At 40.1% G+C, this 19,728-nt stretch overlaps 2 protein-coding genes across 2 annotated transcripts; both read right to left on the reverse strand.

Annotated features, from left to right (window-relative positions):
• Window positions 1-752: 752 nt before the first annotated feature.
• Window positions 753-2,717, reverse strand: LOC126632409 (L-type lectin-domain containing receptor kinase IX.1-like). Its single transcript, XM_050302818.1, has one exon. It carries the CDS (start codon window positions 2,709-2,711, stop codon window positions 753-755), a length of 1,959 nt encoding a protein of 652 aa, XP_050158775.1. The 5' UTR covers window positions 2,712-2,717.
• Window positions 2,718-5,531: 2,814 nt separating this feature from the next.
• On the reverse strand, window positions 5,532-7,906 carry LOC126632416 (L-type lectin-domain containing receptor kinase IX.1-like). Its single transcript, XM_050302824.1, has one exon. The coding sequence runs from the start codon at window positions 7,586-7,588 to the stop codon at window positions 5,732-5,734; it is 1,857 nt and encodes a 618-aa protein (XP_050158781.1). The 5' UTR covers window positions 7,589-7,906; the 3' UTR covers window positions 5,532-5,731.
• Window positions 7,907-19,728: the final 11,822 nt, after the last annotated feature.

Below are 19,728 nucleotides of genomic sequence, written 5' to 3' on the forward strand. Positions count from 1 at the left end.
TGTGATTTAGCACGATCAGTACCTTGTACCGGTTTATGTTTTCACAATGAAGAACAAATATCTTCGGGTTCGATGTAGACAGGATTTTGCCGAAACTCATTAAACTCTTGTTTAGATTGGGATTGCTTCTCTATTAGCAATTGAAACAGATAGAGGCTTAACAAATTAAACAACTACCAGGAATTACTAGTATAGTAAGTAGTGACACCCAAAAACAAAATGTAGTGATTCAGACTTTATAAATCTGAATTCATATACAAGAAATGCAACTTGATGATGGCAAACAATTCGGCTTTAACGATACAAATTGTTTGTGCTGGAACCGAAAGCCCAGATGTGATAGCGGACAGAACACATTAGCTTCTTTTTTATGGGGAACTGATAAATCACATTCAAAGGATTGCACTTTTCTTCAGGCACCCCATATGTATTCTATGGTTCTAAGTGAAGAGTTAGATGCTAAAGTGAATATGTTGTTTTCGGCTGTTGCCAAATTTTTATGTTCGAAATTCAGACTGTTCATTGAAGTTTGTTTTTGCATACATAGCTGGTGCGGTTTGTTATTTCGCAAGAAAATTAAATGGCCTCATGTGCTAAAGCATGACGAACAAACAAACATTAAACGCATATACCAATTCAAATGTTTCATATGTGAAATCATACAGCCATGCATTAAGATAAAAGGTAGTAATTTAAAAAGAAGGAAACACAGAGCGAATCTGATGATATTGTGCAAGGATGTAGCTCGGTTTCTACCGACCTGCATCTTCAAAGGTATCAGTAATGGATCCGTGAGAGGAGAAAGCTTGTTGTGGACGTTGAGGCAGTAGATATTCATGCATATTTTGGGGAAGTTCGGGCAAGGGTGCTTCGAGCTGAAGAACCTTCACTACTTGTCCTGCTTTTGGTCTCTCCTCGTGGTCAGGGCGAGTGCACCATAATCCCACAACTAACAAGCATTCCATTTCATTTCTATTGAAATTCATACACAATCTCTCGTCCGCCACGTCGAGAAGATTTCCTGCAAGGTACAGCTTCCAAGCCCAACTGAAGAGCGGCTCATGATATCCGGCATCCTCGTAAGTTCTCCTTCCACATGCAAGTTCCAAGGCCACAACTCCAAAACTAAACATATCAGATTCCTTAGTGGCCTTCCCTCCTTTCGCATATTCCGGTGCCATGTAGCCGTAAGTCCCTACCACCCCTGTTGTTTGAGTCCTGACCAGTGGATCCACAAGCTTCGCAATCCCAAAATCCCCAAGCTTAGCACTGAAATCGTTGTCCAACAGGACATTAGCTGATTTGATATCCCTATGAAGAACACACCGCTCTGCATCTTCGTGTAGATAATGAAGCGCCGAGGCCAAGCCTAAAGCTATTTTATATCTGAAACTCCATTGCAGGGTTGTTCTAGGGCCAAATAGATGCATGTCAAGGCTGCCATTAGGCATGTACGAATAAACAAGTAAGCATTTGCCTTCCTCGTGACACCATCCAATGAATTGCACCAGATTCTTGTGCATCAAACGACATATTATTTTTACTTCAGTGGTGAAGATTTTCTCATGGTTCTTAATCTTGGCAAAGATTCTCTTCACAGCAACCGCACATCCAAGATCTTGTAATATTCCTTCATAAACTTGTCCTGACCCTCCTTGGCCTAGCTTTCTATCGTCCTCAAAGCCATTGGTTGCTGCAACTAATTCTTTGTAAGAAAACCGTTTCGGAAATGCCAGTTTCTCAAGATTCAAATCATTCGAGTGCTTTGCATGTCCATCATTCCGATTTCTTCGCTTCTTAACCACCAACAAACAGAAACAGCAAATGGCTACACCAAGCATCAAAACGAAAGAAGAAGCTACAACTGCCGTGATCAAGATTGCCTTCTTCGTTTTCTTTTCCTTCTGTTTGATGGCTACCTCAACAGAATCCAAACTGGAATTGAATTCCCATGATCTTATAACATGCCGCTGCTTCTGAACAGCAGAAGCAGAAAACCCAATTGTAACCTGCTCGGGGAGAACCTTTCGCAAGTCAATGACAGAAAAAAGAGAAGAGTTGTCCACAAAAACAGGGCTTACGTCGTATGTCCAAAACACACTGAGGTTGTTGGAGGAAGCATTGTAAGTTATCCATGCATGACCAACGTTCTCACTTTTGCTTCTAAGATCCCAACTGCCACTAACCGTGGAGGAAATCTGATTCACGTTGATCCCCACGTGGGGCGCAGGTGGATCCCACTGCTCGTTTTTGAAGTTATCAAACTCAACAGCTACAATATGGTTTTGTGACACTACAAGATTAGTTGTTTTGTTGAACAATCCTAGATTACCGCTGTGGGAGTTGGGCGGAATAGGATAGCCAACGGGTGCAAGAAAAAAGGCAAAACCGTCGCCAATGTACGGACTGTCGCCAAAATTGACAGTAAACGTGAAATGAGTGGCGAAGTCTGCGAGCAAGCTCGTAGTAGAGTCCCATAACTGCAGAGGCTCTGAATACGTAGCTCGCCCGACACAGGGTGACCCCAGCTGCTGGTTGAGTTCGATCTTTGTGTAGGAGAGACGGGCATCGCCCGCGTAGTGTATTTTATTTGAGCCAGAGTCGAATTGTGGGAAGCTGAAGGAAAGTGGATTGGCAAAGGGAGCGAAAAGATGGATGGAAAGGAAGAAGACACTAAAAATGTAGCGCTTGTTTGAGTAGTGAAAGATCATTGTCTGATAGTTTAGGATGAAATAGGTGCAAAGTTTCAGTAAAAAAGAGAACTGCAGAAAAAGGCCTAAACAACTTTGAAACAGCAAAGAAAAATACGAGGAATATGATAAGTGGTATACACTTATTGACTGATTAAATAGTCTTATGCACTAATTAAAGCCGTCTTATCTCTTATTGGTTGAACCTTGGCAGGGACGGAGCTACAAATTTCTTTTAGTGTGGGTATCCGAAAATCAACTAAGAAAACCTTATTATAGTATGACTTATACTCAATATGATAATAGAGATGCTTTCAAATGATGATGTATCACAATTCCATGTTACAAAAATTTCAATATAGTAGTGGAAAGTGGAAAAATGGTGTGAAAAATATTAATACATGATAGGCGGGAGTGAGTTTTTCAGGTTGAATGACATGAGTAAGAGCACTTTTGCTCATATAATATTTGACATGGAGTATAAGTGATATGAAGCTATGTTGGATATTAGATACATATATTTTCTTCAAAGATAACACGTGTATATTATATAACTCTAGTCAGCAACTTAATAAACAAATTACTTGAGTGGGGACATCTACCCCCAATGAGCCTTCATTGGCTCTGTCCATGACCTTGGCCGACCTTGTTTACTCTTATCTTCATACTCGAATATCATATTCTCCTCTTACTTTAAGTGAATTTGTCGTTCTAATATCGTTTGTAAAAAGAAAAAAGAAAAAAAAAGAGTAATCTGCAAACAAAAATAGCGACAGTTAATTTATTTTATTTACTATACAAAAAAGGAAAAGAACAATAGTGACGATGCAGCTTACCCCAAAAGTCGATGCGTGCGAGCCTCTAGAATCTTAATTAAATAGTTTAGGAGGATATTCAACTCCAAAGACCGACCAATTCAACTAAAAGAGACCGACCAATTCAAAGTCACTTAACGAGTGAAAAAAAAAGGAACAAGACATACTCCCCCATTATAATATTAGGCCGGCTTCTTTGGTGCGATGGAGTTGAATTATGTATTCACTTGTTTTCTATGATGTAATTTAACAACTATCCGTTAGTGTCTCGATGATGATGAATAATTTTTGTTTTTTCGACAAACGATAATTTTCTCAGTTAAATTGGTAAATGTCAGAGGGTTGTTTTCTATTATTATCAAGGTTGAATGTACTCTAACTACTATCCGTTACTGTCCCGATGATGAATAAACAAACGATAACATTCATTGGTTAAATTGTTAAATTTCAAAGGGTAGGAGGATCGTTGGGGATCGAACCGCACTAGGGTGCATATGTGTTATCGCTTTTCGCCACTACAATAAAACACCATCATTTTCTCGAAGATGAATAAAGTTTCTTTTGGTGTGCCGGAGTTGATTGATGTATTCGCTTGTTTTCTTTTATTGTCGAGATTGGATGTAATCTAATAACTATCTATTACTATCTCGATAAGGAATAATTTTTTTTTTTAACAAATCGATTAAATTGTTAAATGAAGAAGGGAGGGGGATCAGTGGCACCAGTGTGCATATGCATTATTGTTTTTGGCCACTGCGATAAAGCAGTTTGTTAATAATTGTAATTAGTGACTCTCGTATGCAAAATCAATGAATAGTACGTGTATATTATATAACTCTAGTCAGCAACTTAATAAACGAATTACTTGAGTGGGGACATCTACCCCTAGTGAGCCTTCATTGGCTCTGTCCATGACCTTGGCCGACCTTGTTTACTCTTATCTTCATACTCGAATATCATATTCTCCTCTTACTTTAAGTGAATTTGGCGTTCTAATATCGTTTGTAAAAAAAAAAAAGAAAAAAAAAGAGTAATCTGCAAACAAAAATAGCGACAGTTAATTTATTTTATTTACTATACAAAAAAGGAAAAGAACAATAGTGACGATGCAGCTTATCCTAAAAGTCGATGCGTGCGAGCCTCTAGAATCTTAATTAAATAGTTTAGGAGGATATTCAACTCCAAAGACCGACCAATTCAACTAAAAGAGACCGACCAATTCAAAGTCACTTAACGAGTGAAAAAAAAAGGAACAAGACATACTCCCCCATTATAATATTAGGCCGGCTTCTTTGGTGCGATGGAGTTGAATTATGTATTCACTTGTTTTCTATGAAGTAATTTAACAACTATCCGTTAGTGTCTCGATGATGATGAATAATTTTTGTTTTTTCGACAAACGATAATTTTCTCAGTTAAATTGGTAAATGTCAGAGGGTTGTTTTCTATTATTATCAAGGTTGAATGTACTCTAACTACTATCCGTTACTGTCCTGATGATGAATAAACAAACGATAACATTCATCGGTTAAATTGTTAAATTTCAAAGGGTAGGAGGATCATTGGGGATCGAACCGTACTAGGGTGCATATGTGTTATCGCTTTTCGCCACTACAATAAAACACCATCATTTTCTCGAAGATGAATAAAGTTTCTTTCGGTGTGCCGGAGTTGAATGATGTATTAGCTTGTTTTCTTTTATTGTCGAGATTGGATGTAATCTAACAACTATCCATTACTATCTCGATAAGGAATAATTCTTTTTTTTAACAAATCGATTAAATTGTTAAATGAAGAAGGGAGGGGGATTAGTGGCACCAGTGTGCATATGCATTATTGTTTTTTGCCACTGCGATAAAGCAGTTCGTTAATAATTGTAATTAGTGACTCTCGTATGCAAAATCAATGAATAGTACGACAAAAAATATTAAATTGGCTCTTTATCTAATGATATTTTTCTTCCCTAAAGATTAGCGGATAATTTGATTCAATGACCTAAACTATTCGTGTCGGGGGAGCTGGGAAGTGATGAATGGATCGATGGAACATGAATATCAGTTGGAAAGTTATACAAAAAAAATCTAATTTCGTGAAAGAAATCTTAAAACACAATACTCATACATGCATACAAATAGAGAGATTAAAAATATAATATAGTAGCTCGGAAGCGATGACATGGTGAAATCAGATCATATATGAAAGGATCACGTGAGAGGAATCGGCATTTTACTGAAGCTGAGGCAGCGGAAGATCATGCATGTCGTGCGGAAGATCCGGCAATGGCGCTTCAAGCTGAAGAACATTCATCACTTGTCCAGCTTTCGGCCTTTCCTTATTGTCGGGATTAGTGCACCATAATCCCACAATTAACAAGCATTCCATTTCATTTATGTCGAAGTTCGAATCTAACCTTTCATCAGCTGCGTAGAGCAGATTTCCGGCAAGGTAGAGTTGCCAAACCCAACTCACAAGCGGCACGTCAAGTTCTCCGTCATGGAAAGTCCTCCTACCGCATGCAAGTTCCAAGGCCACAACTCCAAAGCTAAACATGTCGGATTCTTTACTTGCCCTCCCTCCCTTCTCATATTCGGGGGCCATGTACCCGAAAGTCCCTACCACCCCTGTTGTTTGAGTCCTGAACCGCGGATCCATGAGCTTCGCAATCCCAAAATCACCAAGCTTTGTGCTGAATTCGTCATCCAACAACACATTAGCTGATTTGATATCCCTGTGAAGGACACACTGCTCCACATCTTCGTGTAGATAATGAAGAGCCGAGGCCAAGCCTAAAGCAATCTTAAACCGAAAATCCCATTGCAGTACTGCTCTATGGCCGAATAGATGCGTGTCAAGGCTGCCATTAGGCATGTATGCGTAAACAAGTAAGCATTCGCCTTGCTCATGACACCATCCAATGAACTGCACCAGGTTCCTGTGAATCAATCGGCTTAGTATTTTGACTTCATTGACGAATATTTTCTCGTCATACTCTGATTCTGCGAAGATCCTCTTCACCGCAACTGCGCATCCAAGGTCTTTTAACATTCCTTTGTAAACTTGTCCCGAACCTCCTTGGCCTAGCCTCACATCGTTAGCAAAGCCGTTGGTGGCTGCAGCTAATTCTTTGTAAGCAAATCGTTTCGGAAATGCCAGTCCCTCAAGATTCGTATTCACCGAGGGTGCGTCGGTCCTATATACGCGCTTCTTCTTGATCACCAACCAGCATATGGCCACACAAAACATCAAAACGAAAAAAGAAACTGCAACCGCCACTATCAAGAATCTCTTGTCCCTTTTTCTTTCGTTCTGTTTGCTAGTAAAATTCAAGCTTGAACTGAATTCCCAAGAATATATGAGATGTCGTTCTGGGAACACTCCGGTAGAAGCTGAAAATCCTATTGTAACCTTTTCGAGGAGAACCTCTCGTAAGTCAATCTGGTGAGAAAGAGAAGAGTTGTTCACAAAAACAGGGTTTTCGTCATACGTCCAAAACACACTAAGGTTTTTGGAAGTGGCATTGTAAGTTATCCATGCATGTCCCAGCTTCCCGCTGTTGCTGCTAACATTTTTCCAACTGGCAGTATCTACGGAGTTGATACTGTTTATGTTTATCCCGACATGCCACTTTTGCGGATCAAAGGCTTCGTTTGCGAAAGTGTCAAACTCAACAGCTACAATTTGTTTATTGCTTTCATCGGTGCTGTTGAATAATCCGAGTAGAGAGCCGGCGGAGTTTACTGGGATTGGATGGCCAACAGGACCAAGGAAAAAGGCAAATCCGTCACTAAAGTCGCTCTTGTTACCAGTGTCGACAATGAAAGTGAAATGAGTAGTGAAATCTGCCAGTGATCCTGTACTAGAGTCCCACAGGTGGAGAGGCTCTGTGTACGTAGCCCGCCCAACCATCCATGAACTTTTTTCGTTGAGTTGAATTGCTCTGGATACCCGCGAGGCATCACCTTCATAAGATATGTTCTTTGTAGTTTGGTCGAATTGCGTTATTTTGAAGGACAGCGGATGTGCAAGGGGAGCCAAAAAACTAATGACAATGAGGATGAAACTTGCTAGAATGCTTTGAAACATTGTAACTTCCGTTTAGCTAGTAACTAGAACGAAACTCTTGCAAAGATATTAGAAGGAAGAAAAAATAATCTGCAATCAAAGAATTAAAAAAAGTCCATCGATTGCATCTTTGGATTTCTGAATGAAAGACTTGCTCGACTTAATTTGGGAAAACGGACTTCAGAAACGGGTCCAGAACGTCGAAATTAGACTAGGAGAGGTCTCGGACGAAAACTTGAAAAGTCAACGGTCAAAGTCAACGTTGACGGGTCAAAAAACTAATGACAATGAGGATGAAACTTGCTAGAATGCTTTGAAACATTGTAACTTCTGTTTAGCTAGTAACTAGAACGAAACTCTTGCAAAGATATTCTATAAGAACACGAGTTATAGGAAAATAGTAATAATTCAATCTAGCCTCAGTAGGCATGTTATCTCAAAGCATTTCATAAAACGTAATCATTAAATCATGTTTTTCATGTGTGCATTTCTACTATCAAAACATGCATTTTTGAAAGGGTCCACTCACAGTACTTAGCAGTCGAAGCCGCGCTGCTAGCGAAGACAGAAATGTCTTAATCAAAGCACCTAATCACATAAAAGGGTGCATTAAGTCAAATTCTACTCAAACGACTTAATTTGGGAAAACGGACTTCAGAAACGGGTCCAAAACGTCGAAATTAGACTAAGAGAGGTCTCGGACAAAAACTTGAAAAGTCAACGGTCAAAGTCAACGTTGCCGGGTCAAAAAACTAATGACAATGAGGATGAAACTTGCTAGAATGCTTTGAAACATTGTAACTTCCGTTTAGCTAGTAACTAGAACGAAACTCTTGCAAAGATATTAGAAGGAAGAAAAAATAATCTGCAATCAAAGAATTAAAAAAAAGTCCATCGATTGCATCTTTGGATTTCTGAATGAAAGACTTGCTCGAGGTCGAGGTCAATCTGAAGAATGTGATATGTAATACAATTCAGATGAGTACGAAACCAGCGTGCAGCATCTCAAAGATATACAATGACATTTTAGTATTTTACTTAAAAATCATTAAGTAATTAGTTATTATATACAAAGACGATGTATTAGGATAATACACTCTTGTTTTACAGAGGGGAAGAAGAAAGATTCCCATCTGTTAAGATGTTAAACAAACTGAAAAATATCGAAAAAGTCTGGCCGGCGAGGATTTAACGTACGGCATCTGTTTTGGCAGTACCTCATCGGTAGCTGGAAGACTTTGACAAGGTCAGTTTGCTTTGCAAAATTAGATCGGAGGAATTTTATACAATTTTGTTTAAACTAGTACAGAAACTTTATACTTGAGCTTTCAAGGCAACATTAGTCTAGATTAATTATTCAGTTAATTAGAATTAGATGCCTCATTTTAGATTTTTCTAAATTAAACATCTGTTACTTTTCAACTTTTGATTAAAGTGCTTTTACTTTTAATTAAACTTTATATTCCAGGTATATTCTTAGTTTAAGTATTTTATAAATTATTTTAAATCCATTTCTATGTAAAAAAATGCACTCAATAATATTCATTAATTTATTGCTATTTTTATGGAATCTCATCCCTTCCTCAATTTAAGGATTCAATTATATCTACTGGGGTTCAAGATTAATTGGATGAAATATAGTTTTTCCAATTTCCAACTCAACATTTTATATAGATTATAAAAAAAAACAAGAGTTTGTTTATAATTAAAATTGAGATGTAGACTAGACTGCCTAATTTCATGCAACTGAAAATAAATTTGAATTTTTTAACAACTACTTATAGTAGAAACGTGAACTAAGAGTTTTCACATTTTTTTATATTTAAAATGAGTCCTTAGTCCAATAATTAATTATTAAGAGTTGACAAAATATTTTGTAGTGCAATGTTTTAATGTGAAAAGTTATCATTTTTTTGGGTTACACAACTTACACATAACGTACCATAAGTTTTGTACGTACCAAAGTAAGGATAATACAACGTACTAATAACTTGGTACGTACTAAATAAAGAATTGTATAACGTACCAAAAGCAATATTTTATAACGTACCAAAATACTAATACGTACCCAGATTAAATTTATATAACGTACCAATAACGTACCAAATGATTGGTACGTTATATTTAATATATATGTTTGGTACGTTATATTTAATATATGTGCATGTTATATTTCATAATTGTATTAATAGGATGTTTATGTGTTTTTAGAATTTAAAACAACAAATTATTTGAATAAGAAAAATTCATTTTGAACGAATTATGATAAGATAAGATAGGAAGTTTGTGATGATTTTAGAATATTTGTGATATTATTTTCTGAACTAGTTGGTTAATTAAATACAATAAAAATCATAATTTTTAATTAAAAATTAGTAGAAGAATGTTTGATCAAAAGTTTAAAAGTTATAGATGTTTGATTAAAAAAATTCAAATTTGAGGCATCTATATTAAAATGCCCCTTAATTATTTGGTCTTTAACTGGGTAGCTTTCATAAGACTTGGCGCAAAAAACAAGCGTAGTGGCGTTTTATGATTCATACAGCCGATTTCACTTGGTGGGTAAGGCTTTTTTGTTGTTCTAACTAGACAGCTATGAAATTCTATATATGTTTTTTTAGTGAATTTCCGGGATTTGGTTTGGATCAAAATGTTTAATTAGTGCTAATCTAGAGCAGTGCAACCGGATATAACGTAACAGATTTAGGAAGAAAGAATAAAGGCTCTGATATATTTTACATTGATGTAGGTTGGTGGCTGCACTACTTTAACGACCCACAGTGCCGAAGCTACAAGCTAAGCATGCCGGCGAAGAAGCACCAGGTCGTTGAGTTTTAGGGCCCTGAGGCGGGAGATGATCATGCCTGTCAAGTGAAAGTGACACGCCCCGACTCCGATATTCCCCGAACACCAAGGTAAGCACGTGCTGACCGACACCCGAGGGTTACGAAAGCCATTTATTGAATGCAAATGCTGAGATTAAGAAATAAATAAGACTTATAAATATAAAGGAATAAAGAATATGCATTTAAGAAACGTGTTCAGAGCATACAACTAACTAGACCACTAAAAGAACTAATATAAGATTGAATGAATAAAAGAATGAGTCCTACACCGAGAGGACTCGAAGATGCCGATGTGGAAGTGCCTTGACGCCGGGATTGTATGCCTCGATTCTAAGTCCTGAAGGGGGCGCAAAACAAACATACCCGAAGTTCAGGATCCTTTGGAAGTTATTGATCTAGGCACAGAGAATGATCCAAGACCAATACAGATTAGTGGTTTATTAGGGGCCAAGGATCGGGCCAGGATTATTTGTCTCCTGCAAGAATTCAAAGACTGTTTTGCTTGGCATTACACCGAGATGCCAGGGTTAGATCCAACCTTGGTGGAACATAGAATGCCCATCAAGGAAGGATATAAACCGGTCAAGCAAGCACCACGGAGGATGTCAAAGGAGATAGAAGAAAAGGTCAAAGAAGAGATTGAGAGGCTAGTGAAAGCTGGCTTTATCAGACCAGCCAAATATGTGGAGTGGTTAGCCAACATCGTACCCATTTTAAAAGCTGTAACAAAAGCAATACGATGTTGTGTTGATTACAGAAATATTAATGGCGCTACACCAAAAGATGAGTACCCCAAGCCTATGGCTGATTTGTCCATAGATGCAGTAGCAAAGCATAAAATTTTATCTTTTATGGATGGAAATGCCGGATATAACCAAATAAAGATGGCTCCAGATGATATTCATAAAACAGCTTTTAGGTGTCCTGGTCATGTGGGGGCATATGAATATCTGGTCATGCCATTCGGGCTCAAGAATGCTGGCGCAACATATCAAAGAGCAATGAATGCCATTTTTCATGATCTAATCGGCCAGAGCATGGAGGTCTATATCGACGACATCGTGGTGAAATCTAAAACAGAAGAACAGCATCTAGTAGATCTCAGGCAAGCATTGATAAGAATGCGGATCCACAAATTGAAGATGAATCCAAAGAAGTGTGCATTTGGAGTAAGAGCGGGCAACTTCTTGGGATTCTTGGTGCATCAGAGAGGTGTGGAAGTGGACAAAAACAAGTCTCGAGCAATATTGGAGTCACCTCCACCCACCAACAAAGTGCAGCTTCAGAGACTACTAGGCAAGATCAACTTCTTGAGGAGATTCATTGCCAATTTAGCAGGCAAAATCCAACCGCTGACTCCTTTACTAAGGTTGAAAGATAAAGAGAATTTCGAGTGGGGGCCGACCCACCAACAGGCATTTGACAGCATCAAGGCCTACCTAACTTCTTCACCAGTGCTGGTACCACCTCAAAGGGGAAAGCCCTTGAAGCTATATATTTCTGCTTCGAAAAAGTCAATTGGGAGTTTGCTAGCTCAAAATAATGAAGGTGGAAAGGAGCAGGCCGTATACTACCTCAGCAGAATTTTGACCGAAGTAGAAACAAGATATTCTCCGGTGGAGAAATTGTGTTTGGCTCTATATTTTACGGCCAGCAAGCTAAGACATTATATGTTACCTTGTCACGTACACATCATTGCCAAAACAGATGCGATAAAGTACATGTTGTCAAAGCCTATGCTAGCAGGAACGATTGGGAAGTGGATTCTAGCACTGTCAGAATTCAGCTTTCAGTATGTACCTCAAATGGCAGTCAAAGGCCAGGCAATAGCTGATTTCTTGACCGAGCATCAGGAACCTCAAAGTGAGGTAATCAATATCCCAGGAAGTTTGGAGGTTACTAGCGTTTGGATCCCACCAAGAAGTGATGTTTCGGGCAAAGAAGATTGGATCCAGCAAGAGATAAGAAGAGTAACGGGCCTATGGATTACTCCTTGGAAGCTATATTTCGATGGATCCCACACTTAGAAGGTTGCAGGAGCTGGGATTGTGATTATAAATCCTCAGGGGGTTTATCATTATTACTCATTCCTGCTCGATTACCAAGAAAATACTAATAATCGGGCAGAGTATGAGGCATTGATTATTGGTCTGGAAATCCAGTTGGATTTGGGGGCAGCAGAGGTAGAAGTCTTTGGTGATTCAGAGTTGGTAGTAAACCAGCTAAATGGCGAGTTCAAGTGCAGACATATCACTATGGCGGGGTACTATATGGCAGCAACACAATTGTTGAGTTTCTGGGAATCCGAGCTATCGGTCAATCATATTCCTAGGGGATCTAACTTAGCAGCCAATGAAATGGCGCAACTCGCCTCAGGAGTGCCAATACAGGAAAGAAAGTATGGAGTAAATGTCGAGATTCAAACAAGAAACCTTCCTTCCATCTTGGATCGGGGGTTTAGTTTGGATGTAATGGTTCTAGAAGCCAAGATGGAAGATTGGAGGGCACCCATCATTTATCACCTGAAGGATCCTTCTTCACCTACAAGTAAGAAGAATAGACAGCAAGCAACCAAATATGTCTTATGGACGAAGAACCTTCTGAGAAAAATCCCGGATGGATTACTGTTAAAATGCTTAGGCCAGGAAGAATCCATGAGAGTGATGGCCGAAGTACATGAGGGAATATGTGGAGCACATCAAACGGGGACAAAGATGAGATGGCTACTCAGAAGGTACGGTTATTTCTGGCCCGACATGGAAAAAGACTGCAAGTCTTATGCCCGCGGTTGTGAAGAATGTCAGAGGCATGGACCTCTCCAACACGTGCCTTCAGTACCTTTGAATCCAGTGGTCAAGCCTTGGCCGTTCCGAGGATGGGCGATGGACTTCATCGGGCAAATTTATCCAGCTTCCAGTAAAGGGCATACTTTTATAATTGTGGCGACGGATTACTTCACCAAGTGGGTGGAAGCATCAGCAGTAAAATCCGTAACTTCCACCATAGTCAAGAATTTTATCGAGACCAAGATCCTGCACAGATATGGGGTGCCCGATACTATAGTGACGGACCGTGGGCCATCTTTCATTTCAAAAAAAGTCGAGGAGTTTGCAAGCAAGTATAAAATAAAGATGATCCAATCCAGTCCGTACTACCCTCAGTCAAATGGGCAGGCCGAAGCTAGCAACAAGATCTTGGTCAACATTATTAAAAGAATGGTGACAGATAGTCCAGAAAAGTGGCATGAGATGTTGGGGAACACGTTGTGGGCATACAGGACTTCCAAAAGAGCGGGGACCGGCACAACTCCTTATGCTTTGACGTTCGGGCAAGATGCAGTGCTCCCCATGGAGATCAACGTTAGTTCCGTAAGAATTCAAAACCAATTTGGGTTACATAGTACAGAATATATCGAAGCTATGTGTCAAGGTATTGAAGATCTGGATGTAGCCCGAATTGAAGCCTTGAACCAGATTCAGGAAGGAAAGATAGCTGTTGCCCGAGCTTATAACAAGAAGGTGAAGGTAAAGTCTTTCAAAGAGGGAGATTTAGTATGGAAAACAGTCCTCCCTCTGGGAGCTCAGCTTCGGGGTTTTGGAAAGTGGAGCCCGACATGGGAAGGTCCTTTCATTATTAGTCAAGTCTTGAATAAAGGAGGATACTACCTAGCGGACCTCGAAGGAAATAGGCAGAAACATCCCATTAATGTTAGATTCTTAAAGAAATATTGTCCTACATTATGGGATGTTAGGGATTGTTACATTGAAGAGGGGGCAGAGTGAAGCAAGCTTCGGGAATCCCATATGCAGTGTTTTTGTTCATCAAACATTCAAATAGGGCAGAAAGACAGAAATTGCTAAAATAGTATTTATTTCATGTTGGCAAATTGATGAAATTTACAGAGTTCCAATCCTATGTATTACATTTAATTCTCTCTGAATATGGTGGTGTCTTCGACTGGTTTCCCGACGTCTTCATGGATGGAACCCAATCAGGTGATCGGGTTGTGCGGCCAACATGGGCCTGGTAGAGGATCCTCCAACGGGGCTGTCACCATATGTGATGGTGAAGTCTGATTTATCACCGCAACTTGCGGGAGGACAAACCATCAGAAGGAAGCCGCCTGACCAGGGGTGTTGGAGATAGAGGGGCGGTCGACCAAGGGTGTTGGAGATAACAGTCATCAGTTAAAACATCATTTTCTCGCGAAAAGGGAGTTTTAGGAAACTCCACTCAAAACCTAAGGAACCCATTTCTCAGTTGCTAAGAGAAAACAAGAACGCTCAAGATGGATGGAAGTTGAAGGCCAGAGCCAAAGGAAAGTTGGTGGTTTTGTATGAGAAGTCCCGAGCTCGATTTTATAGAGCTCAAAGGACAGTTCAAGGGTCATGAAAAAAGCAAGGGGCACCGGAAGCACCAATTTCCAAGGACGGATATGCATGCATACGGGTATTCAATCAATGTTGACGCTTGAGATTCCAACCTTCACATTAATTGAAGGGGGCACTGTTTGGATTAAAACTTGATTTTTGGCCCAAAGATGGAGTCGGCCCAAAAGGAGGCCTGGAGGAATAGAAGATCAAAGCCTAGCCGAGACCTGGGAAGGCAGGAAAGGGCCTTTTCTGACTTGATACAATTCACAAAGGCCACTTGCCTACCTACCCAAGGACCAAGTGGTGTAGACTGATCAGACTGCACAGCCCATAAAGTACTTTATGGTGGCATTACATGTAATAAAGCTGATGAGTCATCACCCTCAGACCGCATTCGGGCAAAGCTGTTGCTACAGAAGCCAAACCGAGTAGTCTATAAAATGAGGAAGAGAAGACAGGAATAAGGACACTCAAACAAACAAACAAAAGCACAAACTCTGCTCAAAAAGCCAGATTTGCCTTTCAAAACGAAGCTGTAGTCAGCCCAAGCTTTCATCCCCCTCGGGATAATCTTTTCTCCTAAACTTTGTAATAGCTCTGCTACCTTGTTCAAACTTGTTGTAGTATCGATTCACCCTTTTGTATTCTCCTTTCCCCTCTCCACCTAAGCTTTCAGACCTTTGACAGAACCACAAAGATAGGGACCTGCAAGACGATCAGCCTTAATTGATAAGGTTTAATCTTGCCCGACCTGCTTTGTTCTGTCTTTGTCTTTTCTTTCTTTAAAGTCTAGCGATATGTTGTATGTTTTTAGTTATATGCAAGTTGTTTCTAGCAAAATCACGATGACCAAGCTTTCTCAACACTTGGATCTGATTTAAATATATCTTCAATGCTTAAATTAGATCCAAGTCCTAAGCCCGCAGGCATGTAAATCTGATTAGTTTAAAAGTCCTTGGCCTCAAGGCATAAAAAAGAACTTTATGTGGACTTAACCCATCCACGACAATCCTTGATAAACGAGAAGTCCGAAGTTACTTGGGGCGCAAGTAATCGACCTACCTTCTAGTTTTCTTTCTATTATATCATGATTATCATAGAACGCTTAGGCATGGGATGGACTCTAATGGAAAGCCTCAAGGCCTACACCTAAGGCCCCACAAAGGCATCCATTTGGATTCATCCTATTCAGCGATCTTAAGAGTCTAAGCATAAGAATGAACTCTGATGGGAAGCCTCAAGGCCTACACCTAAGGCCCCACAAAGGCACCCATTTGGGTTTGTTCTATTCCTTGGATTCGGGTAATCACAAATATAATGGTTAGAAGACTTCTACAATCACAAGAATACATATGATGCGTTCGAGTACTGGTTTAGTTATGTATGGGAAACCTCAAGGCCTACATTTAAGGCCCCACAAAGGCACCTGTTATAACTAAACACGGTTTCTTGGATACATATATATATATACAATGAAAGAACGACAACCATTTTACATCTGCCATGCTAAAGATGGCAGTGGCACGCCTGAGCACCTAAATGTTAACCTTGATTGTGAGCCTCAAGGCCTATACCTAAGGCCCCACAAAGGCACCTCTCAAAGTTAACTCTGTCCTTCTCTTTCAGCCTTGCCCGAAGAGCCTTGCCCGAAAAGTCTTGCCCGACGAGACTTGCCCGACAACGCCCAGAAACGAAGCAGAAGCCCGACAGCAGCCCTCAACCGGCGCCAACCTCCAGGGGAGCTGTGTGCTCGTCGGCCAGGAAACATCCCCAGCGGAAATTCCTGCCACGAACAGTACTAACCCCCAAGTTTTATGAAAACACATATATCATGATAAACATAGGTTTTCTGAAACCTAGCATGCCGTGTACTGTCTCAAATCATAACTTGTATATATAATAATCACTAGTGAATGTCCAATATAACCACCAGGCCCCATGCCGGCTCCCCATCTTTGAGCGGACAGTCAGAGGAAAATTACCCCCAGGCCCCTTGCCGGCTCCTCATCCCTGGTCTTAAATGCCAGAGGAAACACACTCCAGGCCCTATGCCAACACCAAACCTTCGCCCGGGACGGACCGGAATCTATCCTTACGTCCCGTAGCGGAAAGGACCACTAGGTAAGTAAAAAACCATAAAACATATATATATTGAAAAGCAACTTCATAGTATAAAGTCATCCATCATCTATACTATAAAGAGGTGTTCTAAACATATTCTAAATATCATATCGTCATCCATCAGATATTCTATAAGAACACAGGTTATAGGAAAATAGTAATAATTCAATCTAGCCTCAGTAGGCATGTTATCTCAAAGCATTTCATAAAACGTAATCATTAAATCATGCTTTTCATGTGTGCATTTCTACTATCAAAACATGCATTTTTTAAGGGGTCCACTCACAGTACTTAGCCGTCGAAGCCGCGCTGCTAGCGAAGACAGAAATGTCTTAATCAAAGCACCTAATCACATAAAAGGGTGCATTAAGTCAAACTCTACTCAAACGACTTAATTTGGGAAAACGGACTTCAGAAACAAGTCCAGAACGTCGAAATTAGACTAGGAGAGGTCTCGGATGAAAACTTGAAAAGTCAACGGTCAAAATCAACGTTGACCGATCAAAGTCAAAGCAACGCTGACTCGGTCAACGCTGTCATCCATCAGATATTTTCTAAGAACACGAGTTATAGGAAAATAGTAATAATTCAATCTAGCCTCAGTAGGCATGTTATCTCAAAGCATTTCATAAAACGTAATCATTAAATCATGTTTTTCATGTGTGCATTTCTATTATCAAAACATGCATTTTTGAAAGGGTCCACTCATAGTACTTAGCTGTCAAAGCCGCGCTGCTAGCGAAGATAGAAATGTCTTAATCAAAGCACCTAATCACATAAAAGGGTGCATCAAGTCAAACTCTACTCAAACGACTTAATTTGGGAAAACGGACTTCAGAAACGGGTCCAGAACGTCAAAATTAGACTAGGAGAGGTCTCGGACGAAAATTTAAAAAGTCAGCGATCAAAGTCAACGTTGACTGGTCAAAGTCAACATTGATCGGTCAATGTCAAAGTCAACACTGACCGTCGACTCGGTCAACGGTCAGACCGTGTCAAAGTCAACGGGTCTTGGGTCACATGGGTTTGGGCCGAACCTAGCTGGGCTTGGGTTTTGGGTTAGACTAATGGGTTGAATGCCCAAGTTCTAATTGGCCCAAAGGCTTTAAGCCAAGGGTTTTGGGTTTGAAAAAGGAACGGGGCTGAAGGCCCTATTAGGAACGGCCCGAAGGCCTTTTACATTAAAACAATTATAAAATAAATAAAACAGAAATGGGTTTGGGTTGGGCTCGGCAGGAAAGGCCCAAAAGCCTTGGGTTTGGTGGGTGGCCAGACCCAATGGGAGAGAAAGCCGGAATTCGGCCGGAAAACTACACAAACTTTAAACGGCCATAACTTTGTCAAAACTCAACGAAATCGAGTGATTCAAAAACGGAAATCATAGATCTCGAAGAGACGAAGAGAATGGTACCTCGCACGACGTCTAGCTCGCCGTGGTTTGGCTGGAAAACGCTTCGAAAGCCACTGAGGTCGCCGGAAACTGGGTAAGATTCAAATGGATATAACTTCTTCAATATTCCATGAAATTGGGCGAAACAAAAAGGAAAGTTGTAGTACTCGGCGAGACGAAGTGATTGATACCTTTCACACCGGCCAAATCGCCGTTGTTTGGCCGGAAATTGGCTCGAAAGTCGTCGGACGCGCAGGTGCTGGGTGTGCTTTCCACCGAGCCGATCTCGTTCCAAAACCTTAGAAATCACGAGTATAACACTTCATAAATCACACCCAAGCTTCAATCTACAACAAATAGAGGTAAACCCAAAGCTTACCTAACCGGAGAAAATGAAGAAGCTCGCCGGAGGTTCCTGGGTTCCTCCGTGTCTCGCAGCGACGAAAGAGAGAGAGAGAGACGACAGAGTGATGATGATGATGGAGGTGTTGCACGCACGGGGTTGGTGATGGGTGTGTGTGCGTGAGTGTGGGTGTTGGTCACCGGGGAGGAGAGAGCACAGAGAGTAGAGAAGGAGAGATAAAGGAGTGTGAGGGAGAAGAGAGAAGAGAGAGAAAGACTTTTCAGAAAAATAAAAGGAAAGGGAAAGAGAACCGGGGGACAAAACAGGGGGTGGGCCCCTTGGGCACACCATTTAAGATCCAAAAACAATTTTAAAAGCAAGGTAAACTCAAACTTAGTAAAAATATAATTTAAATTGGAGGTGGGTGTAACAGAAAGTATTTCGGCAGTGGTGTTTCGAGCTGAAGAACCTTCATCACTTGTCCCGTGTTTGGCCTTTCATTGCTGTTTGGATTAGTGCACTACAATCCCACTGGTAACAAGCATTCCATTTTATTTTGATCAAAACACATTTCCAGTCTTTCATCCGCTGCATTGAAAATAAGAGACTCATAATAAACAGACGGATGAACGAATTACAAACTACGAATATTATTTTATTAAAGTGCGAACAAAGAAACAAGAACGCCGAAATGGTTACATACTGAAGACTACAATATTTTGACTAATTTATTTTTTCATACTAAACTACAAGTTATATTCATAGAGTGCAAACAGTCTTTGCTCCGACACAATTTCATGACTCATTTTTTGATATTTTTTATTCCCAAAGTTCATCTGAACTGTTCCGCTCTTTGTATTACAGAAACTTAAAAAGAAGAGAACGTCGCCAATATATATCATTCACTTCAAAATTGTTTTAGATTTCAGAAACATATTTAGAGGACTAAGCTATGTTATTCAACTAACAAATTTAATAGCCCAATACATATACACAAAAGCGCGTCGAAAACACGAAAGAAGTACTAGAACCCTAAAACTAAGATGAAAAATTCAGACATTATACATCGAAAAGCATCAAACTATTAG

This window comes from Malus sylvestris, chromosome 8 (assembly GCF_916048215.2).
Source record: "Malus sylvestris chromosome 8, drMalSylv7.2, whole genome shotgun sequence".
NCBI lineage: Eukaryota > Viridiplantae > Streptophyta > Magnoliopsida > Rosales > Rosaceae > Malus > Malus sylvestris.